General features: G+C 38.3%; 1 protein-coding gene across 2 annotated transcripts in view; it reads left to right on the top strand.

Annotated features, from left to right (window-relative positions):
* ZW10 (zw10 kinetochore protein) overlaps positions 1–9,630 on the top strand; it is a 35,482-nt gene extending 25,852 nt beyond the window's left edge. Inside the window, exons 11-16 of one of the 2 annotated variants that reach the window (XR_013996405.1) lie at positions 204–275; positions 2,787–2,956; positions 3,811–3,941; positions 4,507–4,638; positions 5,447–5,600; positions 8,396–8,797. Coding sequence is in view for 1 of the 2 variants with exons in the window: in XM_081098794.1 (XP_080954920.1) it covers positions 204–275; positions 2,787–2,956; positions 3,811–3,941; positions 4,507–4,638; positions 5,398–5,600; positions 8,396–8,516 (829 nt within the window). In the remaining variant the exon portion in view is untranslated. Of the gene's footprint in view, positions 1–203; positions 276–2,786; positions 2,957–3,810; positions 3,942–4,506; positions 4,639–5,397; positions 5,601–8,395 lie in introns of both variants that reach the window. The other variant, XM_081098794.1, reaches the window with a different exon arrangement.
* Positions 9,631–17,965: the final 8,335 nt, after the last annotated feature.

Consider the following 17,965-nt stretch of genomic DNA (forward strand, 5'->3'; position numbering starts at 1 on the left):
CTGCAGTCTAGTTAGCAAATACTGACTGAGAGTATATTTCCATCTAGATGAGTGGTGTTTTCAGCAGTGACCAAGGCAGGTATTCGCTCAAATTGTCGTTTTAGCTGATGACTCTCACTTAGTTTAAGATACACTTAGTTTAAGTTTTTTTTCTGTTTCCAATATATCCTTATGCGTTTCTATTGAAATTGTTTTCCTCTTAGTGCTGTTCAACTTTTCTACTCAGTGAGGAATATCTTCCATTTGTTTCATGATGTTGTACCAACATATCACAAGTAAGTACCACTGTATCTCATTTCTGTAAGATTGTATGTCTGAAATGTGTGTAAGTCATTAAAACCAGTGATCTTATTTCCCACCAAAGATATTTTGGGTACCAAAATTTTTACAGTGAAATGCAGTAAACCATTTAAAATACATGTTTAAAGGACACAGGTCATTTATTAATAAGTTAATAAGGGTACTGTAATCTTGCAATATAATGGGTGATGCAAATTTAAAAACTTTACCCTGTTTTTATTTATTTATTTTTATATTTTATTGATTTTTTACAGAGAGGAAGGGAGAGGGATAGAGAGTTAGAAACATCGATGAGAGAGAAACATCGATCACCTGCCTCCTGCACACTCCCTACTGGGGATGTGCCCGCAAACAAGGTACATGCCCTCTACAGGAATCGAACCTGGGACCCTTGAGTCCGCAGGCCGACGCTCTATCCACTGAGCCAAACCGGTTAGGGCTACCCTGTTTTTGATGGTAGATGAAAACTGCCTCACTTTATTTGGTTACAAAACAAAAGGCCGTCACTCCACATTGCTATCTAGTAAACATACTACATTTTCTCTTGGCTTTGTAGACTTAATACCACAAGGAATTGCCATTTAACTGTCAGATATGATCAGCTACTCTTTCTAGTTATTTTAGGCTATATTTAGTTAATGTCGTGGATTTTTGAAGTTTCTTTTAATATTAATCTGAAAAGTTATAACTTTAAGCCTCCAAGAGCTCTCTCTATTATCCACATTAAGTGTTTTGGATATCTTTTATGAAAGTTTTAAATATTACGTCAGCACAGTTATTCATTAGTTGAGGACTCCTGGTTTCAAAAAACAAAATTAGTTTATTATTTGTAGTATTTTTAGTTCAGATTTTTGAATATTGAGATGTTTTTAAGTAGGTACACCTGTTGTTTTTGTTATAAAAGAAAACACTTATTGTGAACCTTATTATTTTTAGTTATATTTTCTTTGCTGTTTTAAAATTTTTATTTCACTGTCTACTTAGTCAAGTAAAGGAGAAGAGAAAACATCTCTGGGTCAGCTGATAGCCATGTTTTTTGAGTTTCAGAGATAGTTGGTTTAGGAGTCCATGCTTAGAAACATTTTTCATTCTACTGTGAAGTTAGATTTACTTCTGTATGATCTTGGAACTCTGTGCTGGACCTATGGTTTACAAATTTGAGTGTGCATCAGAATTACCAAGAAGACTCATTATAATATAGATTTCTGGATCCCATGCCCAAGATTTCTTAATTCAGTAGGACTGAAATCAGGGCTGTAATTTTAAATGAATTTCCACATCATGCTGATGTTGCTTGTCAGGGGACCACAGTTTGAGAACCACTGTTTTAGATGAGGGTTCTCAGCTTTGGCAGTATTTTAGAATCACTTATGAAACATTAAGAATATGTATATTTGCCTAGGTCCTATCCCAAGAGATTTTGATTCATAGGTCTGGTTTAAGACCCACACATCTGTGATTTTTTAAAGCCCTATAAATTTTTCTGATGTGTAGCCCAAAATGAAGACAACTGTCTTAGATTGTTAGTTTCTGACTTTGTATAGTTAGCCTGACATTAATAAAATCAGCAAACTAGGAAGTATTAGTTGAGAGACTGCTGAAGAGGATATATAGCAGAAATACAAGACAAGATCTCTTCCCAGGCTAGGTAGGGAGATTAATATGTGTGGAAGATTTAGAGCAGTGGTTTTTGATTTTGTATGAAAATTAAGATTACCTGGGAAGGTTTAAAACATAAATGCCCTAGCTTCATTCAGAGATTGTAATTTAATTTGTATGGGATTGAAGTCTAAATATATGTTTATATGCTTAGAAACATTTTAAATATATTTTTATTGATTTCAGAGAGGAAGGGAGGAGAGATAGAAACATCAATGATGAGAGAGAATCATTGATCAGCTGCCTCTTGCATACCCCACACTGGGGATCGAGCCCACAACCTGGGCGTGTGCCCTGACCAGGAATTGAACCGTGATCTATCTGGTTCATAGGTCAGCGCTCAACCACTGAGCCATGCCGGCCAGGTTAAATATATATTTTAAATTTCCCAGGTGACTAACCTCTAGCCAGTTTTGAAAACTAGTGAATTAGAAAATAGTTGAGTGCTTCAGTATATAAATAAAATAGGAATTTGGAGAAAGAGGAAGTCTATTTCCACAGACTGATCAGTGTTAAATTTCAAGGGATTTATTATGTATATCTATGCTAGGTTTCCAATACAAAAAGTTGACAAAGGGAAACATCTTAATTCCCCTACTCTTTCTTGTTTGTTATTCACTGGGATAGTTTTGTAGGATAAGGTCACACTCAGGCAGAACAACTTCTCTCTGATTGTAAGTTGGATGATGAGATTATATCTTATGTTCAGCATTTATACAGCAGACAATGATTAAAACCTAGAAAGAGTTAAAAGAGTAGTAACTTCATCAACCCCAACTTCAATAGGAGGTGATTTCTTTCTTTTTCTACCCACTCTCTTTAACTAGGGAGAACCTTCAAAAACTTCCCCAATTGGCTGCCATTCATCATAACAACTGTATGTATATTGCTCATCACTTGCTGACCCTCGGGCATCAGTTCAGATTACGTCTTGCCCCCATTCTTTGTGATGGCACTACTACTTTTGTGGATCTTGTACCTGGCTTCAGGAGACTTGGTAACTGATATCTTAAATTCAGTAAAGCACATTGATTATGCAGCTTCTCAGCCTGGTATCTTTGTAATTTATGAATGAGGCAGTTAGAAGTTAGGTGGTGGTCCTGAGCTCTGTTGGAAAGTAGGAGGGCATTTAATTTGCAAGTATTACTAGTTATTTAATTTTATAAAGTGAATGTACCCTTTGTGGAAGCATTACTTTTTCTTGACATGATTTCATGATACATTAGAGTTCCAAAGTGCATTGCTAATGTGCAGTAAATTCACCAAATCTGAGTTATGTCAGTAGGATGACAAATAATAAGAATTGTATTGTGACAGTTCCATTAGCGTTGTTGGTAAGAGTTCGCTGATGTCAGTGCTTGTTATTTTGCAAAACCTCAAGATAGCTCCCTCTTCTTCTACTTCTCTTAGCTTTACTTGGGATTATGAAAAAAATCAAAAGACATGAAATGTGGGATAAATCAATAATTTTGCTATAATGACAGCCTAAGAAAAGCAGAGACTCTATAATTCACTTAGCTTTTCAATTCCTGACATTCCTTCGGTGGTATAGATCTTTCAGAAAATAAGTAGCTGCTTCTATCTAAGTTATTTTTCTCATCTGACTCTGGACAAGCTATTGGGAAAGACTTACTATCCTGAGGATGGGTTTGGAGGAGCTGGCTAATGTATTAGAAATGACTGTCTCTAGTAACCTTAGGGCAGCTTTATGCTTGTTTGCTAGATAACAAGCAAGTGTTTTCAAGTAAGCAGAACAGATACATAGTGCATGCTTCTCTCCTCTTCCACACTAGTTTTGCAGTGTGTAATTGAACAACTGTTAGAATTCTTTATTCTCATTTCTCATTATAGGGACAGAATGTTTTTTGGCCCAAATGCGGGCACAGAAAGGAGAACTTTTGGAAAGATTATCAAGTGCTAGGAACTTTTCAAGCATGGATGATGAAGAGAACTATTTTGCAGCAAGTAAAGCAATCCGTCAGGTGGGAGGCTGTTGTTAGCTCTGGAATTTGTTTTCTATCTTTAGATATCCCCCTTGTTTTTTAAACACCAAAAACTATGTAACAGACAGCTCAGTTTATTCCACACAACCCTCCCTCATTGGACAATCTGGATACCTTTTGCAGTCATATTTATGATCGTTCCCCTGCTGCCCCCACCCCCCACCCCCCCCCCACCCCCCGCAAGTCAACAGGAAGCTACCTTCCCATCAAGTCATCTTGTGACAAGTTTTAAGTCTGTCATAGCAAATATTTAACCCATGAACTTGGGTTTGGGAAATTTGAAATATTAGCTTTCATCTTAATGCCCCTCTTTCCTACGTGATTTATTTTTTTAGTGTCATTTCCCTGTCCTCAGGATAAATTTGTTTTTCATCTAGCAGGCATATCACTAAGGTTTAATATTCAAGAAGCACATATTCTTGGTTACTTTACCTCACCTTTATATGCTGCCTCTTCTCTCATAAACACACAAATGATAAATGTAAATCTGGAAAGAAGTTGCAGCAATCTCTCTTTTATGTAAATAGCTGTATTCTCCTCACAGGTCCTGCACCAACTGAAGAGACTTGGAATTGTGTGGCAGGATGTCCTGCCGGTGAACATATATTGCAAGGCTATGGGGACTTTACTCAATACAGCAATTTCTGAGATTATTGGCAGAATCACTGCCCTGGAGGTAAGAGCTGTTAGATGGCTCACCAGACTTGATATGCATTGCTTGTCCTAGATTGTCACTTTACTAGGAATGTGTTGTTGAAGTCTCATTTTTAGTCAACACAGATGGTAGAAGAAATTGTTCATGTTTTATGTCTAATTCATAGTTTGTATTTTTTTAGTTTTGTCTTAATTCTTTCTTGCTCTAGAGACTTGCTAATGTCTCGCTTTTATAGCCATATACGAAGATAGGATTACACTACTTTTCCATCTAGCATCTGCGTAAATTATGAATGAGAAGGTTGGAAACAGTAGTCCCAAGATGGACTGTAAAGTATGAAGTCATGTATATTTAATTTGCAATTAAATTAAATTAATTTAGTAAAGTGAGATGCAGTTGGGATTATATATGTGACCCTACAATAGTTGCCTGGACTCTGCTATCTCATGCCTCTAAAGCATACATTGGCTCAAACCTTGTTTGTAATAACATCCCCTGCTTTGCAGCAAGCTGTGCTACATTCTACAGGAGAAATGGGCTTTTTCATGCAGGCAAACTAAATTACTAACAATCTGTTGAAACATATTTTGTGTCACTCTAGCTGTAGGAGTATTGTCAGAGAGCTGATGAAATCTAGTGTGCAGTAAGAGGTGCTAAATTGGTTGGAAAACATATTGCTGTTAGCTGACTGTCTGGACAACATGCACCAAAGATCGGCCCTTTCCTTACTACTAAGCTGGCCCAATTCTATTTTGTTGTGTTCCATTTGTGCAAAACCAGGACATCTCTACTGAAGATGGTGATAGATTGTATTCCTTATGCAAAACAGTGATGGATGAAGGACCCCAAGTATTTGCACCTCTCTCTGAAGAAAGCAAGAACAAGAAATATCAAGAAGAGGTTCCAGTCTATGTGCCAAAATGGATGCCATTCAAAGAACTGATGATGATGTTACAGGCCAGCTTGCAAGAAATTGGGGATCGGTGGGTAGAATGATCTTTTCACAGTTTTGAGGAGTATTAGTGCCATTGAGAGCAGTGCTTCCTTTCCTTCCCTCCCCTCCCTCCCTCCCTCCCTCCCCCCCCCCCTTTCTTTCTTTCTTTCTTTGCATGGGGAGATTATTTTATGTATTTAATTTTTTTATTTTTTTAATTTCTGTTGACATACAATATTATATTAGTTTCAGGTGTACAACATAGTAATTAGATATTTTTGTAAGTTACAAAGTGATCTTCCCAATAAGTCTAGTGACCATCTGATACCATATATAGTTATTACAATACTAGAGGCCCCCACTGGGGTGGGGGGAGTGTCCCTCAGCCTGGCCTCTCACAGTCTGCGACCCCTTGCTTCTTACTGCTCGCTGCTCCTTGGCGCTGCTGCGTAGGCGGGAGAGCCTCCCGCCACCATTGCTGTGCTTGCTAGCCGTGAGCCGGCTTCTGGCTGAGCAGTGCTCTCCCTGTGGGAGCACACTGACCACCAGGGGGCAGCTCCTGCATTGAGTGTGTGTTCCCTAATGGTCAGTGTGTGTCATAGTGACCAATCATTCCACCAGTCATTCTGCTGTCCGGTTGATTTGCATATTAGGCTTTTATTATATAGGATTATTCTCTATTTTTTAATGTTACCCAGGAAAGAACTTCCTATTGAGTAGCAGTAGTTGGGACCTTTACATTATCTATCATAGTGTAGATCTCATTACCACTTTTTCATATTTGTTAACATAAAGACTTCTTGTTTCATATAATTGTGGTCTTGAACATGTTGCTTTGGGATGCTGTACAAATGAGCTTGGATTTGTAAGAAGTACACCTTCTCACACCTATATGGAAATTGTTGCCCATTTTAACCAACAGTAAATGCATCTTAACATTGGCTTTGACACTTTAACAGAGAAGTGACTTTTATTTGTATTATTCAACTCAAACCATTGTTTAATTGACCAGTTTTTCTGCAGGAAGTACAGTAGGGTTAGAGATTAAGCACTGTACATATAGAAAAGGTATACTTTTTCTTAATATAATAGATGATGTTTCCTCTCACCACCATCAGTTAACATTGCTGTCCCAGTGTTTGTATGCTGTCTATATCATATCACACTGAATGTGCGGTGGGTATCGATACTGCAAAAAACAGAATAGGTTTAGGTTAGTTACACATCCATGGATGCTTTTATTATTGACTTGGTAGATTATTAACCAGTATGCATACCTTGCTCAGGGAGCTCCCTGAATAGGCCTTAAAAGTCCATCTCCATCCCCATAGCTACTTGTTTATCTGTTTTAGCTTTATTTCAGATCCCCAATTATATTAGACCTAAATGGGTCTAAATTGTTCTCAGCAAATATTGTCCTTTGTAAAACACTATAAATGAGATTTCTATTTGTAAAAAAATCATATCAAAATACTTCTAACTTATATTTAATACAAAATTTGTTTTATTTATTTGTTATTTACAAGTCCTTAGTGGGTAATAAATATCTTTAGGTAAGACTCCAGAAGGCAGCATATAAGAATTTTTCTTTTGCTGTTCAAGGGCCCTCTTACAGCCTAAGAATGATCATTAATTCCTTGTTCTGAAAAAAATAATACTTTCACATCATAGCTTCCTTTTCTTTCTGCCTAGGAAGATTTTTTTTTTCTTCCAGAGATTTCAGTAAATATATAAATAATATCTAATTGAGAATTTTTTTACCTTCTGTTGTATAGTTTAAACATTTTAAAATTATAAAATATACATATGAAAGAGCATAGTATATATAACATATACTCATAGTTTAAAGAAAAGGAATAAAGTAAATGTTCACGTACCTATTACCCAACTTAAGGAAAATATTACCAGTGCCTTTGAAGACCCCTGTGTTCCTTTCCAAGTGCTCCCCACCAGAGGTAACCACTATCTTGAATTCTGTGTAATTTCCTGGCCTTTCTTTATAGTTTTACCACATTTGCACATATCCCTAAACAATATATAGTTTTCCACATTTGCACATATTCCTAAACAATATGAAGTTTAGAACTTTCTATAAGTGGAATCTCCTTTAACTTGCTTCTTTATAGTTTTTAAATTTATTCACAATGGTGTGCATAGCTGCAGTTCATTTTCACTGCTGTATCATATTCCATTATACAGATATTTTGTAATTTATTTATTTTCTTACTTCACATTTACATCAGTATTTGGTATTATCAGACTTTAAAAATTTTTTCTAATTGGTGTGAATTTTGCTCATTGTCATTGTAATTTACATTTCCTTAAATTCTAATGATGTTGAGCATCTTTTTATTGATCCTTCATGTTTTTCCTATTGTAAAATGCCTGTTCATATTTTTTGCCCTTTATTCTAATGGGTTGTTTGTGTCATTATTGACTTATGGGAGTTCTCTATGTATTTTTTATACCAATTCTTTCTAAGTTGAATTTTGTTGCCTATGATTCACTTTTTAAAGTAGTTACAGATCCTAATACTCTATATAAACATATGAGGATGTGGTCATGATTGTCAAGTTCCAACAGGGCTTAGTGAGTATAGAATAAGGGAGAATAGTCTTACTTCCTGACGTCATCTCTTTATCTCTCTGTGCTGATACTCAAATGCAGCCAGAAAGCCAAAGAGGTCAAAGAGATTGATTGGTAGATCCATTAAGAAGGGGAAGGATGCCAGGTTTTGTTTTATTTCTATTAAGACAAGCATTTGGGATCACATAAGCATTTTTTAAGTCTTGCTTATACTTCAGAGACATAATAGGAAAAAGAATTTTATCTTTTATTTTTCAGGTGGGCAGATGGAAAAGGACCCTTGGCAGCTGCATTCTCTTCCAGTGAAGTAAAAGCTTTAATCCGTGCCTTGTTCCAGAATACAGAAAGAAGAGCAGCTGCTCTTGCTAAGATTAAATAAGCACCATTCCTAAGAAAGCCATGTCTTGACTATGTGGATTCCTCTCTTGACATAATTACTTCTTTAAAGACTTCATGGAATCACCCATTGGTTTTGGTGAACCAATATGTAATGGAAGAACCTGGCCTCCAATCAGGGAATCCAGGAGATTCCAAGGGTCAGGGTACAGAATTTGTGAGCAAATGGGAGATGTATTTTGGGAGGTAGGGGAACATATTTGGCCTTGTAGGAATTAAGACTTCCTTTAACATTTCTTTCCAATAAATAATGCTTTGAAAGGGAGTGTCTTTAATAACATGGGAACTCTGACAAAAGAGACCAAATTTTCTTATCTTTTCTGCTATTCTTTTACTGACATTTATGATCCTAACAGAGGGCTCACTGACTTTTTATCTTCTTCATAACACTATCTGATAATTTCTCAGAATCCCTAGGACTCCTAGGACTTTTAGTATAAATTTTTGCTATTTTAACAATTCTATTTTAAAGATATTTTTTATTTGACAATTATAGTTGACATACAATGTTATATTAGCTTTAGGAGTACAACATAGTAATTAGACATTTACATATCTTACAAAGTAATCTTCCCTATAAGTTTAGTACCCATCTGACCCTTTACATCGTTATTGACAATATTTTCCCTATGCTGTACTTAACATCTTCTTGACTCATTTTATAACTGGCACTTCTTACTTCTGAATCCCTTCAACTTTCAACCCATCTCCCCAACCTCTCTCTCATCTGGCAATCATCAATTAGTTCTCTGTATATATTGGTTTTTTTCTGTTTTGTTGATACATTTATTGTGTGTTTTTAGATTCCACATGTAAGTGAATTATATTGTACTTGTATTTCTATTTCTGACTTATGTCACTTAGCATAATACCCTCTAGGTCTATCCATAATGTAAATGGCAAGATTTAATTCTTCTTTATGGTTGAGTAATGTTCCATTGTATAAATATACTACAGCTTCTTTATTCTCCTGTGGATGGATACTTAAGGTGTTTCCCTGTCTTGGCAAATGTAAATAATGCTGCAGTGAACATGGTGCATATGTCTTTTCAAATGAATTAATGTTTTGAGTTTCTTTGGATAAATACTCAGAAGTAGAATTTCTGGGTCATATGGTAGTTCTGTTTTTAATTTTTTTGAATCTCCATAACTGCTTCATAGTGGCTGCACCAACCTCCAATCCCACCAGCAGTGTGTGAGGCTTCCCTTTTCTCCACATTCTTATCAGCATTTGTTTGTTGATTTATTGATGATAGCCATTCTGATAGGTGTGAGGTGATATCTCATTGTGGCTATAATATGCATTTTTCTGATGATTAGTATGTTGAGCATCTTTTTATGTCTGAATCCTTTTTGAAGAAATGTTTATTCAGGTCCACTGTCCATTTTTTAATTGGAGTGTTTGTTTGTGTTAAGTTGTATGAGTTCCTTATATGTTTTGGATATTAACCACTTATCAGGTATATCGTTGGCAAATATCTTTTCCAATTCAGTAGGTTAATCTTTTCATTTTGATGGTTTTCTTTACTGTGCAAAAACTTTTTAGTTTGACGTAGTCCCGTTTATTTTTTTCTTTTGTTTCCAAAGTCCAAGGAGACACATCCAAAAACATATTACTAAGAGTGATGTCAAAGAACTTACTGCCTATGTTTTCCTCTAGGAGCTTTATGGTTTCAGGTCTTACATTTCAGACTTTAAACCATGTTGAGTTATTCTTGTATATGGTGTAAGAAAGTGATCTAATTTCAGTGTTTTGCATGTGTCTGTCCAGTTTTTCTAACACCATTTATTGAAGAGACTGTTTTTACCCCATGGAATATTCTTGCCTTTATTGCCATAGATTCATTGACCATATAGGTATAGGTTTATTTCTAGGCTCTGTATTCTGTTCCATTGGTCTATGTGTATGTGTTTATGCCAATATTATGCTGTTTTGATTACTACAGCCTTGTAGTATAGTTTGATATCAGGTAATGTGAGGCCTTCTATTTTGTTATTCTTTCTCAAGATTGCTTTGGCTATTTGGGGTCTTTTATGATTCTATATAAATTTTATGATCATTTGCTCTATTTCTGAGAAAAATGCCATTGGTGTTTTAATAGGGATTGCATTAAATTTATAGAGTGCTTTGGGTAACATGGACATTTTAATGGTGTTAATTTTTTCACGAGCATGGTATGCCCTTTTATTTATTTGTATATTCTTCATTTTCTTTCTTCAATGTCTTACAGTTTCCCAAGTACAGGTCTTTTCCCTCCATGGTTAAATTTATTCTTAGGTGTTTTTTCAATGCAATTGTAAATGGGATTGTTTTCTTAATTTCTCTTTCTGATAGTTCATTATTGGTGTATAAAATACAATTAATTTCTGAATATAAATTTTTTATCCTGCTACTTTACTGAATTCATTACTGTTGATCTCTCCTGTTATGTCTGTCATTATTTGCTTTATATATTTAGGTTTGCCTGTATTGGGTGCATCCATGTTTACAAGGGTTATTTCTTCCTGTTGTATTGATTCCTTTATCATTAAGAAATGTCATTTTTTGTGTCTGATTATAGCTTTTGTTTTAAAGTCTATTTTGTCTGGCAAATATATTGCTACTTCGGCTTTTTTGGTTTCCATTTGCATGAAATATCCTTTTCTATACTTTTACTTTCAGTATGTGTCTTTCTTTCAATCTAATGTGTGTCTCTTGTAGACAGCATTTTTTTTTTATGGGTCTTGTTATTTATTCAGCTATCCTATGTCTTTGAATTGGAGCATTGAATTTATTTACATTTAAAGTGGTTATTGATAGGGACCTAGTTATTGCCATTTTATTATTCATATTTATCCCTTTCTTCTTAAAGAAGCCCCATTAACATTTCTTGTATTGCTGCTTTGATGGTAATGAACTCCTATAGCTTTTTCTTATCTCTCTGATTTTAAATTATAGCCTTGCTGGGTAATCTTGGTTGTATGTCCTTGCCTTTCATGACTTTGAATATTTTTGTGCCAATTTCTTCCGGGGTGATGATGGTGGCACAAAGTTTCTCTTAAGAAACTGACTGACTGTCTCATGGCAGCTTCCTTGTAGGTAACTACCTGCTTTTCTCTTGCTGCTTTTAAGATTCTCTGGCTCTGGCTGGATGTTTCAGTTGGTTGGAGTGTCATCCCATACACTGAAAGGTTGCATATTCAATCCCTGGTCAGAACACTTACAGGAGGCACCAGTCGCACCAGTCGATGTTTCTCTCTGACTTCCTCTCTAACTAAAAAAAACACACACACAAAAACATATTCTCGGGTGAGGCTACAAAAAGATTTTCTCTCTCTGTCTTTAATCTGTCATGTTAATTATATTGGAATGGGACTGTTTGGGTTAATCTTTTGGGGGACTTTGTGTGCTTCCTGGACTTATATGTCTATTTCTTTTCCAGGTTAGTGAAGTTTTCTATCATTATTTCTTCAAATAAGTTTTCAGTTCCTTGCTGTCTCTCTTCTGTATCCCTATGATGTGAATGTTGGTATGTTCAATGTCATCCCAGAGGTTGCTTAAACTATCCTCATTTTTAAAATTCATTTTCCATTTTTGATTGGATTTTTTGCTACCTTGTCTTCCAAATCGCTGATTCAATCTTCTGCTTATCTAATCTGTTGATTCCCTCTAATGTATTCTTCATTTCAATTACTGTATTCATTTCTGACTGATTCTTTTTTATGGTTTCTCTCTCCATTTTTATGTTTCCTATCTCTGTTAAAGTTTTTACTGAGTTAATCTACTCTTCTAAGTTTGTTAAGCCCTTTATAACCAGTGTTTTGAACACTATATGGTAGATTGCTTGTCTCCATTTCATTTAGCTCTTTTTCTCACTTTTTTTCCTGTTCTTTCATTTGGGATATGTTTCTTTGTCTCCTCACTTAGGCTGACTCCTTATGTTTGTTTCTGTGTAGTAAGTAGATCTGCTCCATCTCCTGATCTTGGTAGAGTGCCCTTAAGTGTCCTCTGGGGCCCAGTTGCACAGTCTCCCTGGTCACCTGAGCTGGGTGCTCCAGCAGTGTCCCTGTGGAGGTTGTGTGTGCCCTCCTGTTGTAGTTGAGCCTTGATTGCTGTTGGCATGTCTGTGGGAGGGATTGACCCTCAGACTGACTGGCTCTGAGGGATGGTGGTGATTATAGTTGACAAACTTGTGCAGGGAGTGACCTCAGGGACGTTTTCATTCAGCAGGGGTCTGGTGCTTGCTTTCCATTGGGTGTTTCATTTCTGGAGGTGCTTGTGTGGTGGTCTTGTGTGGCCTTGAGCTGACCAAGGGGCATGTTGGCTCTGGAGCCTCTTGTGATGGGAGCAGATGGGTTATCTGCTCCCTGTGCCCGGCCTGGAGCCACCTGGTAGTAGCTACAATGTGATCTGCAGATGATTGCTATCTCTGTTGAGCTTGAAGGCTCCAGGGAAAGACTAAGCTGAAATTCTAGGCTAGCTGCCACTGTTGCCAGGCTTGTGGCCACCTAGCCAGAGGTACTGGGCATGCCGAGGTCATACACTTCTTGTTTGGGGTTTGTGAATCTGTGAGAGATTTTAGAAAGTCCTCAGTGTGACCTGAGACAGGCCATTTGTGTAGAAACTCTGCTGGAAGAAGTTTGGGCCAAGTGCTCGACTTGGCATCCCAGAGGATCCCCAGGGTGGGAGGATGAGCAGTGTTAGCCAGGTTGATGGAGATTCAGATTTGGTGCCCACTTTCACCTGCCAGCTGGTTTGGGGGAGGGCTTAACAAAGGAACAGCGGCATCTGCCAGCACTTCTGTCCTGAGTGAGATGCCCTGACGCCTGCCCCTCCGGCCCTCACCCTGATGCTAGTCAGTTCAGTTCTCTCCTATGTCTCAGCACTTTTCAAGCTGCTGCCCCAGGGCTGCAGCCAAGAGTGAGTGAGTCTGCAAGCAAATATGTCTGTGCCCAGACCCTTGAAGAGGAACACCTGGGACTTCAGCAGCCCTCTTTCTTATTCAGCAGCCCTCCCTACTGGCTCTCACAGCTAGAAGTTATGGGGACGTCTTGACATTGGAGTCCTGGGCTGGGGAACCCATTGTGGGGCTCCTCAGGGGAACCTCCATAGCCAAGATATCCCTCCTGTTTCTTAACTGCCACATTGTAGGTGTGGGGCCTGCCCATTCTCGTCTCCATTCCCCTACCAGTTTCTTCATGGCTTCTTCATATAATCTCTTTATGGCTTCTTTATTATCCTTAGTTATAGGACTTCTGTCCAGCTAGATTTCAGGTGGTTCTGACTGATGGTCTGTAATTTTGATGTGGTTGTGGAAGAAAGTGAGCACAGCATTTACCTACTTTGCCTTTTGTTATTATTAATCCTCAAGGATATTTTTCCATTGATTTTTAGAGAGTGGAAGGGAGGGGGAGAGACAGAGAGAGAGAAACATGATGTGAGAGAGACACATCGATTGGTTGCCTCCCGCATGCGCTTCAACCGGGGCCAGGGATTGAACCTGCAACTGAGGTACATGCCCTAGACCAGAATCAAACCCATGACCCTTTAGTCCAAGGGCCTATGCTCTATCCACTGATATAAATCGGCTAGGACCCTACTTTGCCATTTTGAAACCTCTGTAAATTCTGTTTTCTTGGTTGGGTTTTTTTTGTTTTTGTTTTGCCTTCTCTAGCTCCACTGTTTCTGTACATTATCAAATGGCAAAGATATTTTTTAAATTGATTTTAGAAAGCTGGTGATAGAGAAAGAGAAACAAACATCAGTTTGTTCTTCTACTTAGTTATGCATTCATTGGTTGATTCTTATATGTGCCTGACTGGGGATCAAACCTGCAACCTTGGCATATCAGGACAATGCTCTAACCCCGTGGTCGGCAAACCGCAGCTCGCGAGCCACATGCGGCTCTTTGGCCCCTTGAGTGTGGCTCTTCCACAAAATACCACGTGTGGGTGTGCATGTACAGTGTGATTGAAACTTCGTGGCCCATGCCCAGAAGTCGGTATTTTGTGGAAGAGCCACACTCGAGGGGCCAAAGAGCTACATGTGGCTCGCAAGCCGCCGTTTGCTGAGCCGCAGTTTGCCGACCACTGCTCTAAGCAACTGAACTACCTGGCCAGGGCAAATGGCAAAGGTTTAAACTTGCCAGTGTTCTTTCAGCATGTTTGTGCCATGAGACACTAACTCTGGGCTCTGTAGCCCAGAGTTTTACTTGGTGTGCATAGGTCATCTGTCAACTTACTGTGTGTTTAACTCTTTGCAGCCGTTGGGGGTATATATTACTTTAAAGTTGTCCTGGATCTCTGTAGTGTTCTAGGTGTGTCTTTTCCTACTGAAATATGGTTTCTTCCTGCGAAAAGAGGTTGAGGGTGTGCTCTTCATGTGCTTTTGAGGAAGATGCTGTCTGGAGGAAGTTTTCAATACAGTGAGCATGGTTCCTTAGGCCCAATGGCTGACCCTGGGCACACATAGCAAATGGTTTATCCTCCTGCAAGTGTTCTTCTGCCTTTGCCCTTTCATTCTTGGTTGTGGCTCAGCCTGTAGTCATTGTGGTTGCTTAGTTTTTCTTTTACCTATTTAGGGGTCATAGAACAAACAAGAAGGGGACGATTGGTTTTCTTTGTATAGCAGAACTCGGCTGTGGTTAATGACAAGCTATTTGTCTATACTCAGCATGTCCTATGAGGACTCACTGAAAAAAAAAATTTCCTGAAGCAACTTTAGTTTTTTGAGAACAAAAGCTCTTTTTTGAGAGAGGAGGAATGGGCCATTTTTACAGGTAAAGAAAATAATTGTTTTTGAAAATTCACACAATTTCAGGTAGCATTCTTTTCCCAGCAACTGAGAGAATAGGGAACTAAGGATAGAACTGAAATGCATCACAAGACTATCAAACAGAATGGCAGATTTCTTTTGTTCATAGAAGCTATTCTTGTTGCTTGACAGGTATAGTAATTTGGGCTTGGGATTTCTTATAATTGAAAAGCTCACTCCTCACTCCTTCTCTCCCAACAGTAGCACAGAAAACTGCATTACAGTTTTTTTGAGACTGGTAGAATCTGTCCCCCGGGACACTTCCCCTAATGAACAGTTTGAATGCTGTGGCAGACAGATTGGGGACACTCCATCCTCTTCTCTGCCAAAGCAATGGTGATGATTAAGTGGATGCTCATCCTGAGTAGGGATGAACCACTTGATGGAGCACGTGGAAGCTGGATCATGCAGCTCTTATAGGGACTTTGAAGGTACCTATTCTGATTAGAACTTGAGTTGAAATGGAAGTAGAACCACATCCCCATAGAAAGAGCTTATAGGTTATGGGAGAAAGGGAACTTTAAGACACTCTACTCATTTAGTGGGTCTTTGGGCCAATGGAGAAATCTCTTTCCAAATAACAATCAGAACTACACAAATGACTGAGAAATGAAGTTCAAGAAAGGTTCCCCAAGATTAAATCCATAAGGTGACTTGAAAGTGGCTCCTGCTATTATGGGGATACTGAATATGATTGGTGACAAGTTTCATGGTTGTCTTGCACAGGGTTTCTCTCTAAAACGGAGGTCCTCCAGATGGCACCCTTTCCTCAGGCCTGGGAGCGGCACTAGACATGAAGGCCTGTCTGTGGAAGTGGAAGCCAGGGAGTGTGGCCATTTTATCCTGGCCTTCTGATCTGGCCTTGGTCGTCCCAGGAAGGTCATTCATTCTCTGAACAGCATCTGTACTACATGCTGCAGTGTTGCTGAACAGGCACTAGTGAATAGGTCAAAAGGTTAACATTGTTAAAGGAGTTGTAGATATTCCCTCCCCCATGCTTGCAAATACCTAGGTTATCACTTAAGGCAATAATTCCCAGCTTTTTGTGGGATTTTATTCTATCATTTATCTGATTTCCCAAGATTATGTCTGTCTTCTAAAGTTCTGAACAGTGTACATATGCACGTGTGTGTGTGTGTGTGTGCGCGCGCGCACACACACACACACACCCTATGATATTTTTGTCATAAGAAAACTAGGCCCAAAAATGGTTTGTTTGTCCAAGCCCCACTGCTAGTTTGTGTTTTGGATAAATGAAGTGTATAGGAGTAACTTCTTAGTGGAGCAAGGTAGCTACAAATGCAGGGAGGGGTAAGGCTATTAGAAATTGCTTTACATACAAAAAAGTCTTGGCAAGAAGTAGTCTTTTTAAATTGGGTTTTGATGCTCACATTCTTCCTAATTATAGACATGATTTTGAACATTTGTGATAACTTCCTCCTAAAAATAAGCATTTTGCTGAAGCTTAAAATTTCTCGAAAGCTCCAATTTTGAGAAGTTTGTCAATTATGTTGTTTAGACCAGTGGTTTCCAATGTGGGGCCCTACAGGGGGGCAATTTGATTTTAAAAGGGGGGGAGGAATTCGAGAATGAATTATTAACAGTGAATTTTCTGCATTTCTTATGGTGCTAGGGGCTTCATATACAGTATATAAATATATATTGTGACATTTATGCATTTCAGTTCTCTATTATATGTTTTGAAACTTTATTTGCTATTTTTTCATATCACTTCATATTATTATATTTTTTAACAATTTCTGAGTGATTTCTTCCTCAGTACTTCAACTGTCCTTTTGTTCTTTTATTTTTCTCTTTCATGAATGCCATGTTCTTTGGAAGCTTGTTAGGACCACATTATGGCCTTGCAGGCTTCTTCCATGTGAATAGGAGTTCACTTTTTGAATAATAATTATATGTCACGGGGGCGGGGTGCGAGGCGGGGCGTCAGGATTTTGAAGATGCTTAGGTGGGACATGGCCAAAAAAAGGTTGGGAACCACTGGTTTAGACAGAAATTTCTCACTTTGTCATGAGAAGTTTGGTTAAAGTTTTGTGAGGTCACATGATATAACAAGATAGCCTTAGATGTTTCAAAACCAAGTTTTTAAACCTCTGTTTAGAGGTTGGGGAGGAGGGCCATAATTCTGAAGAGCTATATATAAGTTCTTTACTCCTCAGAAATCAGGCACCCTAGATTTCTTATGTAGTGCAAGAGAGTGGGATGGGAGTCACTGGGTCTTAGCTCCTGCAGCTACTGAAGAAGATACTAGCACCAAGGCCAAGTATGCCTACTCCCTCCCCTGTCTCTGCCTTGTAAGCAGTTAAAACTTCCTACACTCATTCCACTTAACATTTACTGGGTGCCAGGTAAGGCACTAGTCACTGAACAGCTCCACCCAAACAAAAATTCCCTATCCCTATGGTGATTTAAATTGTAGTGACAAAGACAGGTAATAAAATAGATACTGTGGGTGAACATTTTAAGTGTTATGGGAAAAACGTAAATGTAGAGTGGTAAATGTGAACTCTACTGGAGTCCCAGGAGTGGGGGAAAGGAGTGAGCTGCCGTTCTGCATAGGGGGGTTAGAGCACACCTGGAGAAGGCGAGTAAGCTGTGTGGGTACCTGAGCCAAGACC

Source organism: Myotis nattereri (genome assembly GCF_964212035.1).
Source record: "Myotis nattereri genome assembly, chromosome: 9".
In the NCBI taxonomy this organism is placed as follows: domain Eukaryota; kingdom Metazoa; phylum Chordata; class Mammalia; order Chiroptera; family Vespertilionidae; genus Myotis; species Myotis nattereri.